At 39.2% G+C, this 23,502-nt stretch overlaps 1 protein-coding gene across 3 annotated transcripts in view; it reads right to left on the reverse strand.

Moving 5' to 3' along the window:
• CLCN5 (chloride voltage-gated channel 5) overlaps nt 1–23,502 on the reverse strand; it is a 156,958-nt gene that overhangs the window by 10,446 nt on the left and 123,010 nt on the right. For 2 of the 3 annotated variants that reach the window (XM_009197607.4, XM_003917712.5), the window contains 5 exons: nt 12,061–12,212; nt 9,475–9,574; nt 6,091–6,278; nt 1,403–1,525; nt 267–473 (listed from right to left, as the gene is read on the reverse strand). In XM_009197607.4, coding sequence (XP_009195871.1) covers nt 267–473; nt 1,403–1,525; nt 6,091–6,278; nt 9,475–9,574; nt 12,061–12,212 — 770 coding nt within the window. Of the gene's footprint in view, nt 1–266; nt 474–1,402; nt 1,526–6,090; nt 6,279–9,474; nt 9,575–12,060; nt 12,213–14,335; nt 16,953–23,502 lie in introns of those variants that run through there. The other variant, XM_003917713.5, reaches the window with a different exon arrangement.

The following is a 23,502-nucleotide window of genomic DNA, read 5'->3' on the forward strand; positions in this document are numbered from 1 at the left end:
AGAATAGTATTTATTAGATCAGTTCCCTGTTGACGGACATTTTTGTTGCTTCAGTTTTTTACTATGTTGACGGATGCTGCACTATCCTTATACACCTTTGTGCACACACATGCTAGGATGTCTGTAGGATAAATTCCTACAAGTGGAATTGCTGGGTCAAAGGGTGTTTGCATTAACATTGGTAGAACCCTCAAATTCTCACCCCCTAAGACTGTATCATTTATGGTCACAACCAAAAAGAGACTATTAAGGCCATTCATTATTACCTCTCTGCGCTTGGCTTCATTCTTCCTGTATTTGTTGAAGCAGTGGCACAGGATGTTCCCACAGCAGCAAGCCACGTGCACTAGAGGGCCCTCTTTGCCCAGGCTCAAGCCAGACGACACTGCCAGCACCAAGGTGATGGTTTTGATAACCAGAGTCCACTTACCCAAATAGCCCCTAATAATGAAACCACTCAAGATAGTTTTTATCTGCAGGTCAAAGAAAGAAAGATTGAATATAGACTAAGGAAGTCAACAAGGTTAAGAAGCAAAAATCTGGACTTCATTATAGAAACTGCACCTTTGGAATAAGTGACATATAAATGCTTGACCTACAGTGATCCCTGTTTGGAAGGGAGCCCAGGAGCCAAAGAAAGCAAGAACTCTTCTTTAAGCTTTCATGTTCTCCCTCTTTTTAGAGGGAGGGGAGTGATAGCTGGACAAGGATGTATTGTAAGTATGAGAGTGTGCATATATGAAGGAGGAGCTGGTGAGGGAGGGATAGGTGTTTGCCTCATGTTACAACGTGGTAACCCAAGAGGCATGTTTTGAGAAGATAAGGCTAATGTCCCTGAAACAACCTTAAAGGTTAGGTATAGTCTTGATTCCCTGGCTTTAAAAAAAAAAAAAAAAAAAAAAAGTGACTTATTACCTGGTCAGGAAACGGGGAAGGGCAAAGTCATCCTGGTAATCTAAGTCTCAGTGTCTTCAGTCACTGTCAAGCAATCTAAGCCAAAAGTAGTTAGAAACAGGGTTTTAACCACCCCATGTAGCCTAAATCATACTGTGGGAAAGGTACCAAATGATTTTCTTTCTTTTGCTCTGAAAAAGCTGACAATAACACTGTTTTTTCAGAATCTTGGGATATACTCTGGAAGCTTTTTGGATAGTGAACAGGGGAGGTTTTCCAGCGCCTGGCTCAACAGGAACCCTCAGGAGGCTAAGAATCAACTCCCTTTAATTTCCAGGTAGCCCAGGCTGAGAGGGACTTGTGGAAAGACCTAGGCCTTAAATGGCCTCAGGATCCGATCCTGTTTAACATTCATCAAATTGTGGTATGTGCTGGAATACATAGTAAGAGATTTTAACCAAAAAGTATTCATATTGCAACCATTTATAAACCATTTTAACAGACTCACCTCAGGGATTCCAGAGCCACAGGCATAAGGCGCAAACACCTTGACAAGAGATACGGCAAGGAAGGCAAATAGGAGAGCCCAGAGGACGTACATGAAATAATTGACTATGTAGGCAAAGGCTCCCTGGAACAGGGGGAAAAAGAAGCTTGTTTTAGCCTAGACGGCTTCAGTGAGACATGCAGCTCTTCTGAGTAATGTTTTTTTCAGGAAAAAAAGTCCAAAAAAAAAAAAAAAAAAACCACCAAGATTAAATTGTTCAAGACGTTTCTTTCTGAATTGTCAACTACTGAAACACTGTCAGGCCACTTAGTACTGAAAATGAGATGCTTTGCTATACCCAAAGGAAATTTACCATGGATTCTAAAGATGAACAAGGAAAAGAGCAAACTGAAAACCTTGAAACAAAATTCTCTTTCTATATGAGTGCTTTGATGGGTTTTGTAGTCAAATATATATGATTCCATGTCATTTTACCAAGAGTCTTAAAAGCACCCCCTCCGCCTTTTTTGGAATGGCTGAACCTTGGCTTCACATTTCAAGTGAAGAGCAGATCTAAAGTTCCACTAAATTCACCTTTGCCTACGTACCTTGGTGTCAAATTCTCATAGTTTATAGTAACAAAATTTTGAGTGTTTGGTTTTTCTTTACTTTTTTAAATTTTTTATTGTATGTATTTAAGGTGTACAACATGATGTTTTATATACATACATAGTGAAATTGTTACTACATTGAAATAAACTTACATGCATATCACCTTCCATAGTTACCTTTCTTTGTATGTGCAGTAAAAGCATCTAAAATCTACTCTTAGCAAATTTTTAGTATACAGCATTATTAACTCTACTGTACATTAGCTCTCTAGACTTATTCACCCTACCTTACTGCAAATTTGTACCCTTTGGCTCACTTCTCCCCATTTCCTCCTCCTCCATACCCCACGTAACCACCATTCTGCTCTCTGGTTCTGTTTACTCAACTTTCTTTTTTAGAGTCCACATATAACTACATCTTCAAGAAAATTTTAGTACCACAGACTCAGCAACAACCATATAAGTAGAAAGTTTTGGACCCTGGCAATACCAGATACAAATAAATAAAATGGAAACAACTATTTTTAAAATGGAAAGAATATACTTTTTGAGACTATTCCCCTGTGATAAACGAAGCATGCCACAAAAGAAATCTAGCTCTGACCAGCAGGAAAGATTCATCCATATTAAAGGGCCTGCAAATAGTCATGTCTTACAAAAAAAGCAATTTTGATTAGGAAGTTATGCTTACTGGTAGAAATATTAGGAATTGCAACTCACTCAACTTACATAAAATACAAAACTCAATGGACTTTTGGCTTTTCAAAACACAAAACACTATTAAAGTAACTCACTGACCTAGACAAAGAGAACCAGAATGCTCAGGATTTTTCTGAGTTGTAAATTTGACACAGGTTTTCCATTATCTTAGGCCCTCAGAGGAACACATGATTGCTATTTCTTTGCCTTTCCAATGTCGCTAAGGAGGAAGAAGACTGCAGAGGTAGGAAACATAGAGGGTAAAGGAGTGAAAGGAAAAGTAACTCAAACTGGCCAGAGGCAGAGACCAGGAGACCAATTTCCTGCCATTTGGAGAAGGCTTCTTAAAACCTAGAGGAGGCCAAGGCAGGTTGATCACGAGGTCAGGAGATCAAGACCATCCTGGCTAATACGGTGAAACCCCGTCTCTACTAAAAATACAACAAAATTAGCCAGGCGTGGTGGCGGGCACCTGTAGTCCCAGCTACTCGGGAGGCTGAGGCAGGAGAATGGCGTGAATCCGGGAGACGGAGCTTGCAGTGAGCCAAGATTGCGCCACTGCACTCTAGCCTGGGCGACAGAGCGAGACTCCATCTCAAAAAACAAAACAAAATAAAAACAAAACCTAGAGGACTCTTTCCCCAGGGAAGGATTTCATTCATAAAAAGAAGAGCTGGAGAAATTTGTCACCAGAGCAAATCTCAAGCTCCAATTTTAAAGTAACTGTTGGAACACTTACACACATATAAAGGGGCAGCATGAGGGAGCCCTGCAGTGATAGAACAATTCTAAATCTTGACTGTGGTGGTGGTTAAACAAATGTCCACATGGAATAAAATTGCAATGAACTACATATGTGCGTGCATACACACACACAAAAATACATACATAAATCAATGTGTGTAAAACTGGTGAAATAAAGCCTGTGGATTGTACCTATGTCAATTTCCTGGTTTTGCTGTGGTACTACAGTTATGCAAGCTGTTGCCACTGAGGGAGGGAAGGCTCGGGGGAAGGGTACTGAGGACCTCCTTGTACACTGTTTTGCAACTTCCTATGAATCTGTAATTACTTTTGTGTGTGTGTGTGTGTGTGTATGTGTGTGTATGTGACAGGATCTCATTCCATTGCCCATGCTGGAGTGCAGTGGCACTATCATTGCTCATTACAGCCTGGATCTCCTGAGTTCAGGGAATCCTCCCACCTCACCTTCCGAGTAGCTGGGACTATAGGTGGTTGCTACCATGCCCAGTTTTTTTATTTTTAGACACAGGGGTCTCGCTATATTGCCCAGGCTGGCCTCAAACTCCTGGCCCCAAGGGATCCTCCCTCCTCAGCCTCCCAAAGTGCTGGGATTCCAGGCATGAGGCACACCTCACTCAGTCCTTGGAGGAGAGGATTTTTTTTTGAGTTGGAGTCTCACTCTGTCACCCAGGCTGGAGTGCAGTGGCTCGATCACAGCTCACTGCAACCTCTGCCTCCCAGGTTCAAGTGATTCTCCTTCCTCAGCCTCCCGAGTAGCTGGGATTACAGGTGCTCACCACCACACCTGGCATCCATATATATATATATATATATATACACACACACATTTTTTTTTTTTTTTTGGAGAGACAGGGTTTCACCATGTTGGCTAGGCTGGTCTCAAATTCTTGACCTCAGGTGATCCTGAATCTAACTCCTGCCTCCCAAAGTGCTGGGATTATAGACCACCATGCCTGGCCAATTATGTTTAAAATAAAAGAATTCCCCCAAAAGCAAGGGAAATACTCTCTCTCTCTCTCTCTCTCTCACCCTAAGTCGCAGGACTTCTCAAACTTTTCTACCTAAGTTCTCCTAATCTAGGAGAGAGTAAACAAAGGCATCAGAGTATGGGACAGGGTACCCGGGAGCACAGCTGAAAGATTTTTTTTTTTTTCTTAACAAGTATGACATTTTGCATTCCATTTAAAATGATTATTTACACATAATTTTTGAAAAAAATGCCAAATATTCAGGAAAAAGTAATGCTCTAGGAAGGCAAATAACGTTTGTCCTATGGTTTCACCTACCCTCTGGCATGCTGACCTTACCCTAGTTTGAGAAGCATAGACCTAAACCCTCTCAAACATACAGCATGTATCTATCCCTTTTATTGAACCCTTTACCTAAGCCAATATGCATAGTCATATATGTATATAAACACTCCTATTTCTATCTTTATTCTTTTCCTATCCTCCTTTTCCCTGGACTGTTTGTATTTCTGTATGTGTGTGCACATGCCACCTCAAATTGTTTGTAGACCAAGGTGGGTAATATAAATGTTTAAAAGTACAAATATACATCCTAGTCTTGTTTCCCTCACTAACAAAATAGATGAGTAGTGAACTAAGATGGTACCTGTCTTTGTTGGCGAAGTCAGGGTGGAATTGGGAGCTGAGAGTTTTTTTGCTCTGTGTGCTTTTGTTTTCAGTGGGAGAGATCAAACATATAACTGAGTGGTATAAGAAAGGTAAGGAACTGAAAAATAAGCAAAGTTACCTTAGCATCAAAAAACGTATGCTAGGCCAAGCACAGTGGCTCATGCCTGTAATCTCAGCATTCTGGAAGGCCAAGGCAGGAGGGTCACTTGAGCCAAAGAGTTAGAGACCAGCCTAGGCAACACAGTAAGACTCCATTTTTACAAAATAAATAAATAAATAAGTAAGTAAATAATCTAGGTGTGTTGGTGCACGCCTTTAGTCCCAGCTACTCCTGAGGAGGATTGGTGGGAGCATTGCTTGAGGCTAGGAGGTCGAGGCTATAGCGGTGAGCTATGGTCGTGTCACTGTACTCCAGCCTGGGTGACAGGGAAAGACCCTGTCTCAAGAAAAAAAAAAAGTGCTAGAAGACAAGGACAAATTAAAATATTGATTTGATCACAAAATGGGATGATAGGCAATTTTATTCCTGGGTTTCTGTTATTTTGACATGGAATGCATTGTACTTTTTTCAATGTTCTAATGTAATGCTCAGGGAAAATCACTTTTTGTATCTATATGCATAAACACATTTTTAACCCACTCCATCCTTCATTAGAAATTATAGCTCACCTGTTGGCTGCCTCTGACACTTCTTTTGAAATAATTAGAAAAAAAGAGAAATTCAGTCACACTATGTACTAGTACCAAAGAAGAAACACCAGGCTTATTAAAGCTAACAAAAAACCATTTTAAACATAAGCGTCAAATGACTCCACACATCAGCAGAGATGGAAATAGAGCTGCACTTAAACCACAGAGAAAGGCAGCTGGTACTGGTTCCCCTTTCTGTGGAAAGGAAAATAAAGGAAGATTCCGCAATTGCTGTGAGCACAGTATAAGAAACAAAATAAATGTAAGAATAAAAGTCAATGGCTCATAAAACATCACTACACGTTACCTCATCTGTGCTGATGATAAGCTGGGACCAACTATTCCACTCTGGACATTTGTCTCTCTCTTCAAAGGTGACATGATCAGAGTTCCAGCAACAATGTTCATGGTTAAACCAGAATCCCCCTGTGCATATACCTTCTTTTAAGTCTGTCATCCAATGAGCAGAGATGTCTATCAAACCAGCTAATGAACCTGATTTGTGGGGAGGGAGGGAAAGGCCAAAGTTAAACTGAATCTCAGAAACTGTTCTTTGGTCCTCAGAATAAGCTTTGTCAGAGAAAATGAGGGGAAAGGAATCAAAGCAACAGATGAGCACATACTTCCCCATTCCACCTGTAACTTCTTTCTCATTGTGTGTTTGCTTGATTTTCACTTATTATCTCTGCACTAAACATTGCCATCTGTAGAATTTCTATATAGAAGGGACTTAGGGAAAGCAAAATGGGTGAGTGGGAGCAAGGGGCTAGTGGGCCTGTCTTTAAGCTGAACTAAGAAGACAAAAACACTATTTTGACTTCAACTTTATGAATACTGATCCATAAAGAGTCAAGTTTATTAAAGATTCTTTTATTCTCACCTATATATATATATACAAGATTCAGAAAATGTTAATTGCCCAACATTGAGGAATATTCTATGATGTTTATTTGAGATTGCTTAGAGAGGAGAGCTGACGAAGATTATGGGGAGAAGGGCTAAGCCCTGATAGCAGGATTGTGCTCCATGGACAAGGGGATTTGAGCAATGGCAGGAAGGCATTCTAGGCTAAAGGAGCTGAATTTATCAAAGCACAAACTGTGATGTGCATGGAAGGTGAGATGAAGCTATAGACATATTGAAGCCTCCTGAACCTAAGACATGAACATCCTGAAGTTTTCTTACTGAGAAAGAGCAAACAGTATTATACACAGAACATTCACCAAAGAAAATGATGAGGAAACGGAATCGTGAACTGGGGTCTTATGCACTGTGGCTAATAGACTGATAGGGTTAAGACAGTTATAGTACTTTAGATTCTGGCCTTCTCATCATTTCTGTCATCCAGATGAAGAAACTCTAGCATAAAGAAATTAAATGGCCCAGAATCATGCTTTAGGGAAACAGTAAAGCCATCATAAAATTCACAGTCTCTGAATTCCCAGACTGTTCCAGCATTCAGACACACTGCTTCTATTGTTGCTCTCCAATGCTTAAAAACAAAATACCCTGTGTGTACAAGGGAAAGAAAAATATTCACTGACCACCTAGTGACAAGAAATACATTAAAAGTTTGAGGATATTATGCCTACATTCCAACAGGCGGGAGGCCATGTCATGTGTATGTTTTGGTAGGTGCTAAAAGTGTTAACACAGGCTATTTACATATTTGAAGAATCTAGTCAAATCTAACACATTGACACCTACTCTTGGCCACTCTGGTCCACAATCTTCTCTGCCTTCTAACTCTTACTGCCTGGATTCAGAAAATTACCATGATGTTATACAGTTTGGCTTATTCTCTGGTTGTTTCATGTGTGCATGTCTTATTTCACCTAACACTGGTACCCTCAATCCTGTCTTCTCCTTCTACCTCTCCTCCTCCCCAGAGTCAGTTCTTTCTTCTCTGGTTACAAATTTTATTAGGTTTCCCCTACCCTGAAGAATAAAATGCTGTCCCTTGTCCTTGTTGTCATTTCAAGCCTTTACCTTTCCTCTCTCTCCTATGACTACCAAAACTTCTACAGTGGTTGCCTTCCCTTGAAATCTATTAGGTTGGTGCAAAAGCAATTGCGGTTTTTGCCATTAAAAGTAATGCAATTACTTTTGCACCAACCGAATAGATTTAGCTCCTAATATTTTTCTAAGATGGCTTTTCAAGGCAACTGCTGTGTTCCTAACTGCTAGGTGATATAATCTTTTCTCAGCCATCTTCCTTCTCCTCGGCCTCTCTGCAATACTTAGCATTACAGACCACCCAGTCTATTATTAGGCAGCTCCAAACAGCCAGACCATGTTCTCTCTCCTGTAAGAGCCAGAAGGGGCAGAGTTAACACCCCAGGCCATGGGTTGGCAAACTATAGCCCAAGGGCCAAATCCTGCCTATCTCCTATTTTTGCAAATAAAGTTTTTCTGGTCACAGCTAGGCTTGTTTGTTTACCTATGGTCTATGGCTGCTTTCATGCCACATCAGCAGAATGGAGTGGGTGCTACAGAGAACACTTGACCCACAAATCCTAAAATATTTACTATCTGGCTTCTTTACAGCATAAGTTTGCCAATCCCTGCCCTACATAATTTTTGAAAACCCAGCTATAGATAAGCCATTCCTCATTTGCTACAGTCACGTTCTACTTCATGGCTCATGAATTACTCTCTCTTGGTAACGGCAGCGGCAGCAACATTAACAACTGGCTGCTGTGCTTAGTAAGTGCTATTATGTGCTATATCTCATTTAATCCTCACAGCAAACTTCTAACATAGGGACTTTGATTATCACCATTTTACAGAGCAGTAAACTAAGGCTTCCAGGGGTTAAGAAACTTGCTCAAAGCCACAAAACTATCAAGTGGTGGGGCTTGGATTCAAATCCAGGCAGCCTAAAACTAGAGCATCTACTTGCTGTTAACTACCACTGTATACCTTCCACCTCCAGGTTTCCACCTAACTTCTCTTTCAGCTCAAGATTACAGATTTGCCTAGGCCCTATCCTTTAATGCCATAAGGACACACCTCTTACCATCTCTACCTAGTGTCCTTGGCCCTCTGCTTCCTCCACTGGGTGAGAAACCTTCTTGGGAACTTGGTTGACAGCTGTATTTGTACAGCAACTATACCATTTTTAGTGAGACTGTATATTATTTGGAGTGGCGGGGGAGATTGATGGAGTTTATAGGGCAAGATGGCACCATTCCACCCCCAGCCACTATGAAAGAATGAGATCATAAGCTTCTTGGGAGTATGAGCCATATCTTACATGCTTTTCTGCATTACCAAATGAGAGAGTAGATGTTTAAGAAACACCCACAAAATGTCTCAGGAAGTCCTCTTCCACATCTTATCTCCTAAAACCCATGCAGTATATATTTAAAAAAAAAAAAAAAAAAACTGTCTCCAACAGAAGGGCTCTTCCTCAAAACAAGCACCAAAGGGCTAACATCACCTTAAAATGGATACAGTATTTTATAGTGTACAAAATACATTTAAATGCATTTCCTCATTTATTTAAGGTAAGAATTGCAGGTATTAGTACCCTTTACAGATGGGGACATTGAGCTTCTACAAGGTTCACCAGCAATTCATTTAAGGTAGAAAAATAGGAAAACACAGTACCTGACTCAGCTCAGGACTTACGGGAGAGACATACCACAATTTTAGGAGATTTGTTTTGAAAACTAACAGTTTACCATACCTGATAAAAGCCCAATAAGGAGCATCAACAACCAGCCGGAAAAAGCATCACTCACACTGTGAATTAAGGCCCATGTTGACTCTTTGCTTTTATTGGTAATCTAGGGGAAAATGAGAAAACATTGGTACACTCTACACACACCCTTTTTTCACTTAAAAACTGTTCAACAAAGAAACACAAAGACAAATCACTGGAGAATAGAGACCAATTTAGAGCTACTTTTCACATAATCTTTAGCTCAACCAGTTTCACTAACAACTTTTGAGGTTTACTGAAACCCCACCTTCATCTACAGTATTGTAAAGCCCGCAAATCCCTTATTCAGAGCTTCTGCCCAAGCTGCTCATTTCTTACAGCATCAACTTGTTTTGCTTATTGCAGTGGTATCTTTCTATCCTGGACATCAGATATTCCAAGGACAATCTCTTGACTCACAGCAAATAGTTTCAATGTTTTTCAAATAATAAACAAACACAGGCTTATTTGAGTGATAAAAGTACAAATTGAGGCTTAATACCTGGGGGCTGTGGTTCAGGTCAGGCAAATTCCCAGACTTAATCCCACAAACCTCTAATTGTACAGTGGTCACAGATACTAAGTGATAGCAACAATGTATCAAAAACCTGCTGGTAACATCAAGGCTATCAGGAGGTGCAGAAAGTTTTATCTTTTAAGTCCTAGACTTAACAATTTAACCCTTCAGGGCCTACATTTTAAAAATCAACATTCTGACAGTTTTGTCACTGGTACCTCCCCTTTCTCTGTACCTCTATTTCTTATCTTTGAAATGGCAACTTAGTTACCCCACCTTATCTACAGTAACGTCACAAACAATCAATTATTCTGAAAATTTCAAAAGCATTTTTTAAAATAGTTTTGACCTGTGACTCTAAGTTTCCAATTTCAGTACTGGAAAGGAACAGTTACATTTTTCCCTGTGACACTGTTTCCCTTCTGATAATGAACAGTTAATGCAAAAAAAAAAAAAAAAAGCTCCCTTGGACTATTTGATAAACACAATTTAACTGGTTTTGGATTACTAATTGGCATAATTTGCCTCAGATGCAACCATTAATATAAAAGGAAGTGTGCACTTGTCATATCACAGGTGACTCTCATAATCTGGATAATATGTTGAATATGCAACTGATGACAAACTGGTAAATTACAGATGGCAGAAATTCTAAAGCCTGCCTGATGAATTGATACATAACGATAAAAAGAATATGTGTATATGTTCCCAAATGGCAGAAATCTTATGAAAAACATGAAATGCTTTATAGTGATCAACTTTTCAAGTTGTGGCAAGAAAACTCAGTAGAATCACCAGATATCCAAGGATTAAGAAGGAATTTCTCAAAACCTATACTTGGGACAACCTGACTCCTGGGTTCAGGTGGTCATGAGAAAACCAGTCAGGAGCTGGAAAGGCTTAAGAATGAAAGGCAATCTCCATCTGACTACTCAAGACATTTGCTTGGTTCTAAGAGGAGGAAATCATGAACTTGGGAGAGAATGGGGCAGCTTAAAAACTCACATTTCAAATCTGGAGTCCAAGCAGAAATAGTAAGAAAGAAAAAAAATATATATATCTATTGTGGGTTGAAGAAGTGACTCACCAGAGAACCACCTACTGAGAATCTCTGGGGTTGGACACCTATTTTTTTAATAAGCTCTCCATGTGGTCCTTCTACAAACCAGAAATTGTGATTCCCTAATTTAAATGATACACAGCAACAAGTTAAAGGCAAATGACCTCGGCAGGTCTCTCTGAGAAGTTTTCACAGTACTTCAAAAAGAGAGAAGTGGGGAAATCCTCTTGCTAAATTCAAAAGAACCTGTGCCATAGCAGGTACTTATGTACCATAGCAGGTACCATAGATGGTACTTACGTACCATCTATGACCTATCACATTAAGTTAATGTCCCCAATTTGAATTTAACTGGTCTTGTGGTTTTGTTGGAGTTGAAAGCATAAGTTTACTTTGGTTTTATGGTTGCACAAGAGCAATAATCACAAGGAGTTTACTTTGTAAACTCAGTAAACACTAGGGCTCTGAGATTTTTTTCTTTTATTCCTTTAACAGAAAATCATTTACTTTTCTTTGTTATGAATATCCTGCATTAAGGAAAAAACCATAAAAGAGAGATGAGATGGGAAAGGAAGATCTTTGACATTTATTTTGCCACCTTCTCCAAGTTTGTTTTCACCTCTCTTCAGAGGCATCTATATCCCTTTTTGCTGTAAGGATCCTTTTCAACTATTTACTATAGGAAGATAAATCATTAAATACAATTTTTAAAATTTAGGATAAAAATTATGTGCAAGCACCAACATGGCACATGTATACATATGTAACAAACCTGCACGTTGTGCACATGTACCTAGAACTTAAAGTGTAATTAAAAATATTATGTGCAAGTTGTCTTTAAAAACAAATTTAAAAATGAAACCCTATATTGCCAACAGAAACCAGATTCAGTCACATCCAGGGCTGAAGAAAGGAAAGAATAGAAAGAATATGTATCTTCAATTTCTTCCCCTGTATTTCCTAACACTTACCCAAGTGTCGTCTTTTGTCTTACCTCTCGGTGCCTATCCCGGTCTCGAGACTTCTCTCGCACCCAGTCAATTGTATTGAAATCATCATAGGTCCCTACACCAGGGATTGGCTCCTCCAAGAAGTCCATGATCCTATTTGAATAACCTATTCCTCCACCATTGTACGACTTGTCCTCTGTATTGAACAAGAAACAGACATTAGTACTTCAGAAACTCTTAACATTTTTAACACGTTCTTTTTGGTTCCAAAAGGCAGGCCCTTAAACTATCAGATGACTACAGTTGGGGTTGATAAAGAAATACAGTCACCTGGTAGGAACATCCATTACATTCAGAGATTTCTGTGGTGTAGGCACAAAATGATGAGTGGCTAAAGGCAGTGTGAATGGAAAACGACAGATGAGAGTGACAGTACAAAGAGAGAAACAACAGGAGTTGATGCGCAATGGGAAAGGATTTATGAAACAAAAGACAAAAAGGAGGTTGGAGCAGCTTAGGTATTTCAGTTTATGGAAGGGAGAGAAAAGGGTCAAAGGCACTTGCAGCCATATCACATCAAGAACCATTTTACATTTATAAGGTAATAATTCAATCCTATGAAGTGGGTTTTGCCTGACTGGGGACTCCAAATAAAGCATGTGGGCCTCTTCACAAGTTAAGTTCGCTGGAATGTACAAATTTCCCTTCAATAGGTATAAGACTTGATCTCTGACATAACAGGCTTGTAGGAACTCTAAGTATGTCAGCACAGTCTAAGATTTACAAGCAGAGATTTAAAGAACAGTGCATGATTCAGTGATTAAATGTCCCTCTCTGATCCTTCAACTGGAAGAAACATATCCACCTGCCCACCCACCACAGTCCCTTATCTACTTTGCTTTGGGTACTTTTATTACAATTACTTCTGTGCATGCTTTATCTTCCTTTCTAGACTAGAAGCTCTTTGCTGGTAGCCCAATATCTGATTCATCGTTCCCTTCTCTACGGTGTCTAGCACATATCCAAGAATCAGTAAATATCAGCTGAACCAAAATTTGTTTGATGAACGGTGGGAATGGGGGAGAAAGTTTTAAACTCACAAGCTATACTCACACAAGGCTTAAACTTGATAAAATATTTCAGCAACATCATCTGATGGAATAAGATTTTGCTATTAAACACAAAATACAAAACAGTACTGAGGAATCTATGCAAATGCACACTGGGGAAAAGTGCAGAGTAATGTCATCATTTAATTCACCCAGCCAAAGCTCACATTTGCAGCACCAACCTTGGCAGGGACAAGGCTTCCTCCAGACTGTTTGGTAATGAATCCCTCTGCAGAGGAGGCCCAAGTGGGCCTGAACTGACTCCCTCTCCTCCCATCTGCATCCCCATCTTCACTGTAAACTCCAAACAGACAACTTTAGCACTCTTATGGGGAAAGTTTGAAGGAACACCCCAAGCTGTACTTACAATTGGTTGACCAATTGTAAGTCTTCTGAATACTTAAGTCAGCACGCCTTTCACAGGCAAGGTGCATATTTGAAAGAAAAAACTCTGCAGAGTCCAAATCATCTGTAGGGTGGGGGTGGGGTGGGGGTGGAGTGGAAAAGGTGAGCAAGTTAATCTTAAAACCCCAAACCAAAGTCCTTTCCATATCTTCATTCGTACCTGACTGTAAAATGGATGGCTGCTGAATCACCAGCCCAGCATTTCCTATCATGTCAGTGTCATACCGATAAAGATGAAAGCTGGTGTGTTTCTTGAGAGCTTAGAGGGAAAAAGCCAGCTAGGAAATGAGCGCAGAAAGAGGATAAAGTATGTATGTGTGGAGGTGGGGGAGGGCAAGCTGTTTCAATTCTCAAGTCCCATGCTGACATGAACACAGGACACCAAACAACCAGATATTTACTTTTTAAGGCAGGTTAATGCTCCAGTTGAATTTGCTCTGGTTTAAGAGTTTTCCTTTCAGAAGGGGAAAAACAGGATTTTGTGAAACTGATTTTAAAAATCATCTGATAGCTATCTAATGTTACACTATCTATCAAATGAGGCCCCTACCTTTAAGGATATTAAGGCAAAATGAAGATCTGCAACAGCTTCTAGCAGGAAAGAAAGAATCCTATTACATCACTAGGTAACATGAGCACCGCATCCTCCTCCTTTGTAGTCCGGTTTCCTTAGAAACGCAATTGTCAGGCCCCTCTCAAAGAGCAGGCAGTGATTAGAATCCTACAACAGACTGTGTGCGATTCTCCAGACCCCCTGCTCCCGGGGGGCATGCTTCAGTCCTTGGTCGGGCTCAAGTCTGCTTACCTTCAATCACAGTTTTCTTTTTTTCTGCCTCAAGGAAGAAATAACCTTGGCAGCCCGCATTTGGTCATTTAGGTTGGGGAGCTGTTACAAAAGAAGCCCCAGTCTGAAGTGCTTTAGAAGGGCACTTGCTGCATTCTCTGCCTTTCACAGCAACAAACGCCACCTAAAGAACTACCAGTGTTCCCTGGCGGTCAGAATGTGATGTCACTGCTGGAGTCACGTGACCAGACCTTTGGACCAGCCTGGGAGAAAGGAAGATTTTTAACCAGGCACAGAAGCCTTAAAGATGTAGTCTCATCTAAACAAATGCCATCAAACTGGTGGCAGTCGGGTCAGCTCAGGAAACCGGGGTCCAGACAAGTCTTAATCTTCATTTAGCAGAAAGTCCAAGAAGGCAAAGTAGAAATACCCAAAAGAATTTAGAGTTACAGGGGTCCTAAGTATAAAAGGGAGAAAAGCAAATATAAAAAAGGCTTTTTAAAAAATACACTGGATAGCAACAACGTGGGTAAAGTCTCACAAACCTAATGCTGAGTGAAAGATACCAGACACAAAAATGCACATAACATTCATTACGACTCTATGCCTCTAAGTTCAAAAACAGACAAGCAAGTTATATCATTTTAGAATACAAATGTAAGTGATTACATTTCAAACAGAAGCAAGGAAATGGCAAAAGTAAAGACAGAAGCTATCCAGAGTAGAGGACTGCCGTGTGGGAGGGGCACATGGCAAGGGCAGGGCTTCTGGAATGCTGGTCATTTTTCTTGATCTGGGAGGTGGTTTATCTGAGCGTTCACTTAATAATTATTCTTTAAACTGTACACGTTTTATGCTTCATGTACAAGTCATAATTAAAGAAAAATGTGAAAAACTGAACTGCATGTGAACTTACTATACAAGGTCGGTTCTTTAACAGCACCTCATCACTTTGAAAACCCAGAGTATAGTCAAGAAAATGAGTTGTTTCTGAGTAGTAATGCTCTACCCAGAAAGCAACGACAACTCTGATACTCATTAATCCAACCTGGATGAAAGTAGCTATTTTAGCCTGAAAATAAATTCACTATGATGTTTCCATGGTTTTAAAGGGTTGTGAAGGCTATTTTAAAGCAGGTCTTAATTAATTGCACAATAAGGCCAGTTCGGTAAAGAAGAATAAAACTGCTATCTCCCAACTCCCTAAATTGGGAGGATTCCCTAAGGGAACATGAAGGACAGCCACTGTTAAATATTAACCCAGTCACAGTATGCTGTAATAATTGGACCCTATGTGTAGAGCTTTGAAATGGTATTACTCGCACCAATTCTTAAGGTTCGATATGCCCTGAAATGTTAATACAACAAAACTTTATGAAATGTGAGGCATTGCATGGGACCTGTATGCTTTCAGTTCATCATTGTTACATTATCTCACCCACTTGATGAACTAATCTAGCATTAATTAAGGAGAAGGATTGAAAATGAAGTGGCAACTGACTGTATTAAGTGGCCATGAGCTACATTGCTTCTTAAAGCAAAAACCATTTGTGGCCCAACTGTGACTGTCTTATTTGATTAAACTTTCAGAAAAGTATGTCTATCTCACTCAAAGAGGGTAATGTGCCCAACCTCTAAAGCCTCCTTCCAAGTTGCTCATTTGTAAACACAATTTTACCTGTAACAGTATCTGAAGACCACTACAGAATTCACTTGTATTATCTAGTATGATTTACATTATCTGTTAGATTATTTTACACTTTAGCAGCTATAGTATTTAGCAGTTAATTCAGCAAAGATACTATCTTTTTTGATACATAAAAATGTATAGTTCTATGGATTGCATGGCTGGTGCCATGTTATTAACTTTTAATGAAAGTTCATGTGTTTCTCAAATGCTTTATCAGCACTTCCAAGGGAGGCACTTTTTTTTTTATTCCATGTACAGTTACTTCCTTTGAGCACTAGAGGGCTGGTGGTTATGATTCAGTCCTCATACTAAATAAAATAAGATTTAATTACAATTTAGATTAAGAAATAAGGCACCAGTATCAGAGTTTGACATGCTTTATTTCTTTTATTCTTTTCTACCCTCCATGCTTTCTCTGGCAAATTTGCCATCTTCAGTGTGTGTTCATTATACAGACTGCTCAGTGTAGGTCAATTGATATTATTGTGAAAATCAGATAAAGAAATTCTTACCAATTTTTGATGCATCCTATGATAAAAATGCAATAATAGAATATTTTGAGATAAGCAGAATACTTTCTGAAACACTGATCTGACCAGACTATTTCCCAATTTTTACAATGCCAGTGGCCCCTGCGCAATATTTTGAAAACTTTTAGCACATGAAGACCTCTAAATGGTTAACTGACACAAGTGCAGACTGTGAATTTAAAAATATTCATTCTACTTTTTAGAATAGGAAAAACAATATATTTTAAAATGTATAATAATGATGATGATGACAGCCATTGCTACTATTTTAGGTTTCATCAATGAAAAGGTTTAACTGGTTCACACACTTTCATCAAGATATCTATAGCTGACTTGATGACAAACAGCTTAAGTCGTTGGTCATATTCCACATCTAGCTGGTTTCTTTTCTTAGCATTTTTAAAACTTAGTAGAAAAAAATAGGCCGGGCGCGGTGGCTCAAGCCTGTAATCCCAGCACTTTGGGAGGCCGAGATGGGCGGATCACGAGGTCAGGATATCGAGACCATCCTGGCTAAAACGGTGAAACCCCGTCTCTACTAAAAAATACAAAAAAACTAGCCAGGCGTGGTGGCGGGCACCTGTAGTCCCAGCTACTCGGGAGGCTGAGGCAGGAGAATGGCGTGAACCCGGGAGGCGGAGCTTGCAGCGAGCTGAGATCCGGCCACTGCACTCCAGCCTGGGTGACAGAGCGAGACTCCGTCTCAAAAAAAAAAAAAAAAAAAAGAAAAAGAAAAAAAGAAAAAAATAAATTTTTAAAATTTAACTGTCAAGAATGGCAGCAGAAATGATCTACCCATCAACTAATGATGCGCAAAGTAATGAAATGCAAAAGGTTTTTCAAAACACAATGCATTAAGAGCTAAGTTTCTGGCGTGTAAATATGCTGCCAAGGAAGGCAGAGTAAAATTAAACAATGAGCCCACGTGTCAGGTTGGGGTACTTAGGTGAGTTTAGATTTTTGACTCTATAAGAAAAAAAAAAAATAAAACTTATTTCAAATTTTGAAGGCATAGTAAATGTTATATATAAAATAACTTAATGTTCTAACAGAAAAATTATTCAAGTTAAAGTACAATTAGATCTCAACTTGAATGACAGAACAAAAAGCCCCCAAAAGGCTAATTTGCATTGCCTGAGTCCAGGAAAAACGTACAGTAAACCAGTCAGAGAAAAAAGTCAACATTGAAACAGCTTTCCCGTAGGGTTATACTCAGGTCTAAGACTTAACAACAGGTCTTTAGAAACACACTGCTTGAATGAGCAGGCATATAAATGAATGTATTTAACTCAGTTCCCATTATGGAAACCACTTTCTAATTTTTTTTTCTAAAAATCACATGATGCTTTAAACTGGAAAACCCCTTAAAATACAAGAAAAAAAAAAATCTGTTGAGAATAATGTTTATTTAAATCCCTAACCAATATGCCATTAGAAATTTACCTAGGGGGCTGAACAGTAACTGATTAAGTGAACTAGTTAAACACTAACAAAAACATAAGGGGAAAAAGGATAGGAAGAAATCTCATGCACAGACCTTGAAGTACTGCTTTAGTAATATTATAGCTGCATGAGGGCTCACTAATTGGCAACAGCCTAAGGAAATAAATAAGCACTCAAAGAAATGGGGCAGGGCTATTGGTATATATCACAGGACTTGAAAATAGTCCCGTTAAAAAATGTATTTCAGTTTTACAGGGATATATTGTATTTTTGCAAGGCTGGAACCACATGTATAAAAAATTCAACATCATGCCTAGCACACATCAGCAGATATTCATCCTGTGGTCATTTAAACTTTACTTGCATTCAACAGCAAATACTAAGAGCCTATTATATGCCACTTCTTACTTCCATACCTGCACCCTGCTTCCCTTCTTGTACTGGTTCATCCATTCTAGATCTCCCAGTAAGTCACATAAACTCTTTCACATCCCATTTCACCTATTTGTCTGATAGTACATTACAGCAGAAGCCCTGATAATTACTCAACATTTGTAGGAACTTTCTATCTAGCAACTTGTGCCTTCATTTTGCTTCTATTTTGTTTTCCCACTTAACTAAGTCCAGGGTCAAAAAGCAAATGTTGTTGGAGTAGCCCTCCTATCTAAGTCCTGGATAGTATCTATCCAAGACTACATTATGCTTTAGTATACTCTTAGTCGACCCCTGGGACACTTATTCAGGGCAGCTATTCTGTTGGTATGCATCTATATGCCATACCAGTTTGCTAAATACTGAAATACTTCAGTAGCTACAGATAAATAACCACTTTTTTCCTGAGGACTCTCCTCTCCCACCTCACCCTACCCTAGAAACTCCTGAACTTACCCATGATCCAGCAAATGGAATACCAGGAGGCTCCAGGACACTGCCCCAGTGCTATGTCTGACAGCCAATCTGATTGGGCAGTGCCTGCGTTGTTTTGAATCTCATCCCTGCACTCATTTCATTTAGTGATCCACTGCTTTGGTTCCTGTTTATAGCAAGTTAAAACTTGGAAGGTGTCTAACACGCAGGAAGGACAACAAAGAAGAGACTCTATCCCGACTCTGCTGAGAACTAGGCAATAAAAGGGGTGGTGAAGGCTATGGGAAATGGAACTGCAAGAACCCCAACAAATCTATTATATCGAAATGAAGTTTGAGAGTTATGAGAAAAATACAGGAAGGTTGGGCACGGCAGAAAGGCATAGGGAAAGCTGTGGAGACAAGCATGAATTCAGATTCTAACACCTCCTTCTGACTCTTTATTCCCAGTGGATACAGCTCCATCTTCACTGGGTTGTAGATATTTGCTTGGGGTGTATCTCTTGTAGCCCTCTTATTCCCAGCATCTGCTCAAATCTGGAAGTTCCTGACTCAACTCACTTTCATGGCCAGTGGAACCAGGGTGCTAATTGACAGAGTTATCAAAGTAACCAAAACAGCATGAGGACTTTGGCTTGGTATCTGCAGGCTCCCACTGGACTAAGATGCCACAGAAAGCAATGTAGCAATGAAGTAAAGGGGCTAGATTTGACAAAATTGCTGAGAGGGCTCTCCACAAAAAGTAAACAGTGCCCTACTCCCTTACTTATTCTTCATTCCTTCCTTCTCAATTGTACACATTTATGGGACTGTCAAGAGAATGGGGAATGTCATGGGTAGGGAGACACTGCCCTAAAATGCCTATTACATACCACAGTGTTGGGAAATCCTTTGGGTAGCATGATCCTGCCTAATAACTTCTAATTATTGTTTAGAACTGGAATTCTCCAGTTCTGTCCTAAGTCTACATTGGTTTCTATCAATTTCCAAAAGGAAACTGGGCACACGAGACTAGCAATTATTCTTTAGTGGCGGGGGAGGGGGGGTGGAATTTCAAGAGAGAAAAATACCAATCGTGAAATTCTCCTTGGATTCATAGGAATTGTGTGATGTCATGGACAGAAAAATAAGTTTCAAAAAAGCATATATATATCTCATGTGGGAATTACCCTTAAAGACACAGTTGCACCCATGCACACCAGTGTATGTGTGTTATTCATTGCAGCACTGTTTGTAGTAGCAAAAACCCAGAAACAATAAAATTATCTACTAATAGTGAAATAGTGCAAGGAAAGAAGTAGACTGGTGTGTAGTGAAATAGAAATGTATTCCAGACATATTATGTGAAAAAAAGCAAGTCACGAAATAAGAAGAATATGTCTTTTTTTATTTTTTTATTTTTTTAATGTGTGTCTGTATATGTGACTGGATAGAGAAAGAACTGGAAGGATCATACTGAATTCTTTTCGGTGGTTGTCTCTGGAGTGGGAAGAACAGGGGAGACTTTCACATTTTAAAAACCTGTGTATTGTTTGAATCTTTTATAGTGAGATATATTTATGAGTTATATAAGTGATTTTGAAAAGAAAAAATACTAGCAATGCAACTGGAAGAGTAGAGACAGGACACTGCAAGGAGCAGACCTATGTTCTGGAAGGCAGATTACTGGGATACTTGTGGACAAAGCAGGTGATAGTTTCTGGTGAACACCAAGAGGGAAAGCCCTGAGAGGAAGGCGGCTTATTCAGTTTTTAAACAAGAACAAAGTGTGATCAGACCTATTATCCTGCAGTGAGAAGATATGGATTCCAATCCTAGCTCCATAACTCACTAGTTGTGTCACCTCGGGCAACTGCCTTACTCTCTGTGAGTTTACAGGTTTGCCATCTGTAACATGAAGTGATATTAGCAAGTATAATGTTGAGGTCCCTTCCAAATTCATACTCTATCATTTAAGAGTTGATTTTTTGTTTGGTCACTCATATATTGGATTGAATGACTTCTGAGAGGCCCTTATCTTTAAGGAATTCCAAATGATATTTTGATTGCATAGCTAACTGAGAATGCTCTACTGGCAAGATCATAAAATGGTGCTACCAATCATTAGAAAAGAAAGGTAAGACTCAGCTCATCAGCAAGGTACAGGACTAACTAGTATCTCACTGAGACTCAACATTTCTGGCATATGGTTAACTACACAGAGCTATACCCATATGGCTACAGTATCTCTGGATTACCTGGTAGCCTCAGATCTTAGAAACATATGGCGCATACCCCCTGAGGCATTACAGCAACCCCTTCCTCTACCATGTGTCATAAATTGGAACAAAGTGGAGCCAAAAAATATATTTCCTTCAAGAAGGGACCAAAGTGGTTTTATCAAATGAAAATGGGGAACCTCTGGATTCAGCTCCTGCAAGCAAAGAGCTTAGAAGTTATTACTCTCATCCTTACAACAACAAAAGTTTGGATAAACCAAAAAAAAAAATCAATGATCTTCCTTGGACCCATTGGAGAACTGAGGTTGCAGAGGAAACTGCCACCCCAAAATCTGAAGAGACAAGCTTATTCAAAGAGACACACCTGAGATCTGCTTACCTGGAGTAGAAATGGCTGGAGCTGGTAGAAACACAAATGGCAACTTGAACAAGCTGCTGAAGGCTGAGTGTGGACTAGTGTGAGTACAAAAAACTCCTGGGGACCACAGTCTTAGCGGAGCTCCTACACCAAAGCTCTACCTCCAGGAATCCCACCAAGTTCTCACAGTGAAGATCTAAGAATCCCTCCTGGCTCTGACAAGGGGAGGGAAAGAGGTATCATTGTGAAATTTGCCAGAGATTTCTCCGTAACAAAGGCCTCAGGGGAAAATACTTTGCCTGAGCCTTATCCTGGTTGGGAGAAGGACATTCCTCCCACTCCCACCCCCTCTAGCCTTCTTATCTCACCTAAAGCAGGGGAATATACTCAACAGGGTGCAGGGCTTCAAGTAAACACATTGGGAATGTTGCAGTCAAAGAAGAGAGTAGAGGGCAGGGAGGACAAAAAGCTATACTACTGGAGAAAAATGTATGAAGGTCATAGCCACAAAACACAGTTCCATCAAACAGTGATGTTTAATCAGAGCATTATAAAATTACCACCTCCCCCATACTTCACCACCACTTCAACAGGGCTCAAGTATACTAACAGTGGATCACAGTTGAAAGAGCTGCAAGACACAGACTCTCTAGAGGAATTGTCCTCAGGGAAACTCACAATCAAGAGGAGAGACAAAAACAAGGACACTAGAGGAATTTGAAGCCTCTGGTGCCTAGTTACACCAAACATGAAATACAGCCCTTGGGACTTGTCCTAGCCAGTTTCCTGTAAATCCCAACACAATGGAATTGAACTATTAATAGGAGCGAAAAACAGAAAAATAGCTGGAAAATCCTCAAATACCTGAAAATTAAACAACACATTTCCAAATAACCTGTAAGTCAAAAAATTCTCAAGACAAATTTTAAAATATTTTGAAATAAATGAAAATATAACATATGTGAGACATAACATTGAGGGATGCAGCAAAAGCAGTGCTTAGAGGGAAATTCATAGGATTAAATGTATATATTAGAAAAGAAGATCTAAAATCAATAAACTAAGCTTCCATCTTAGGGAACTAGGAGAAGAAGAGAACAATATAAGCCTAAAGCAAACCAAAGACAATAAGAAATTTAGAACAGAAATCAATAAAGTTGAAAAAAATAGAGAAAAATCAACAAAAGCAGGTTCTTTGGAAGGATCAACAATTGATAGACTACTATCCAAGCTAACCAAGAAAAAAAAAGAGTGGAGACACAAATTACCATATCAGAAATGAAGAAGAGGTCATGACTCCTGATCTCTCAGACATTAAAAGGATAATAAAGAAATACTATGAACACAAATTTACTAAGAAGTGAAATGGACCAACTACTTGAAAGACACAAACTACCACAACTTACACAGGAGAAACAGAACATCTGAATAGCCCCATATCTATTATTATCATCTTTTTCACGGATTAACTGAATATAATTGACATTTATCAACTTCTTCATCCAACAACAGCAGAATACACAGTCTTCTCAAGTGTACACATATTTTCTAAGATAGATCACATCCTGGCCCACAAAACACACTTAAAAAAAATTAAAAGATTAGAAATCATACAAAGTTTGCTCTCTTAACAAACTGGAATTAAACTGGAGATAAATAACAAAGAGAGCTAGAAATCCCAAAATACACAAAGCTTAAACAACCCACTTCTATTTTTTCTCCACCTCTATGAAGGTATAACTGACAAACAGAAACTGTATACATAGTTAAGGTGTACATGTTTTTATATATGTATACATTGTAATTATTAAATCAAACTAAATAACACATTCATTATCTCACATGCTTATTTTTTGTGGTGAGAACATTTAAAATACATTCGCTTAGCAATTTTCAGGCATACAATACCTTATTATTAACTATCATCATTGTGCTGTAAAATAAACCTGCAAAACTTAAATGTATTCACTATTATTATTTTTGAATCAAAAATTAATAACCTTACCAAAAAAAAGCACCAGGCCCACATGGTTTCACTGGTAAGTTCTACCAAACATTTAAGGATAAAATGATACCAATTTT

This window comes from Papio anubis, chromosome X (assembly GCF_008728515.1).
Source record: "Papio anubis isolate 15944 chromosome X, Panubis1.0, whole genome shotgun sequence".
NCBI classification, from domain to species: Eukaryota; Metazoa; Chordata; class Mammalia; order Primates; family Cercopithecidae; genus Papio; species Papio anubis.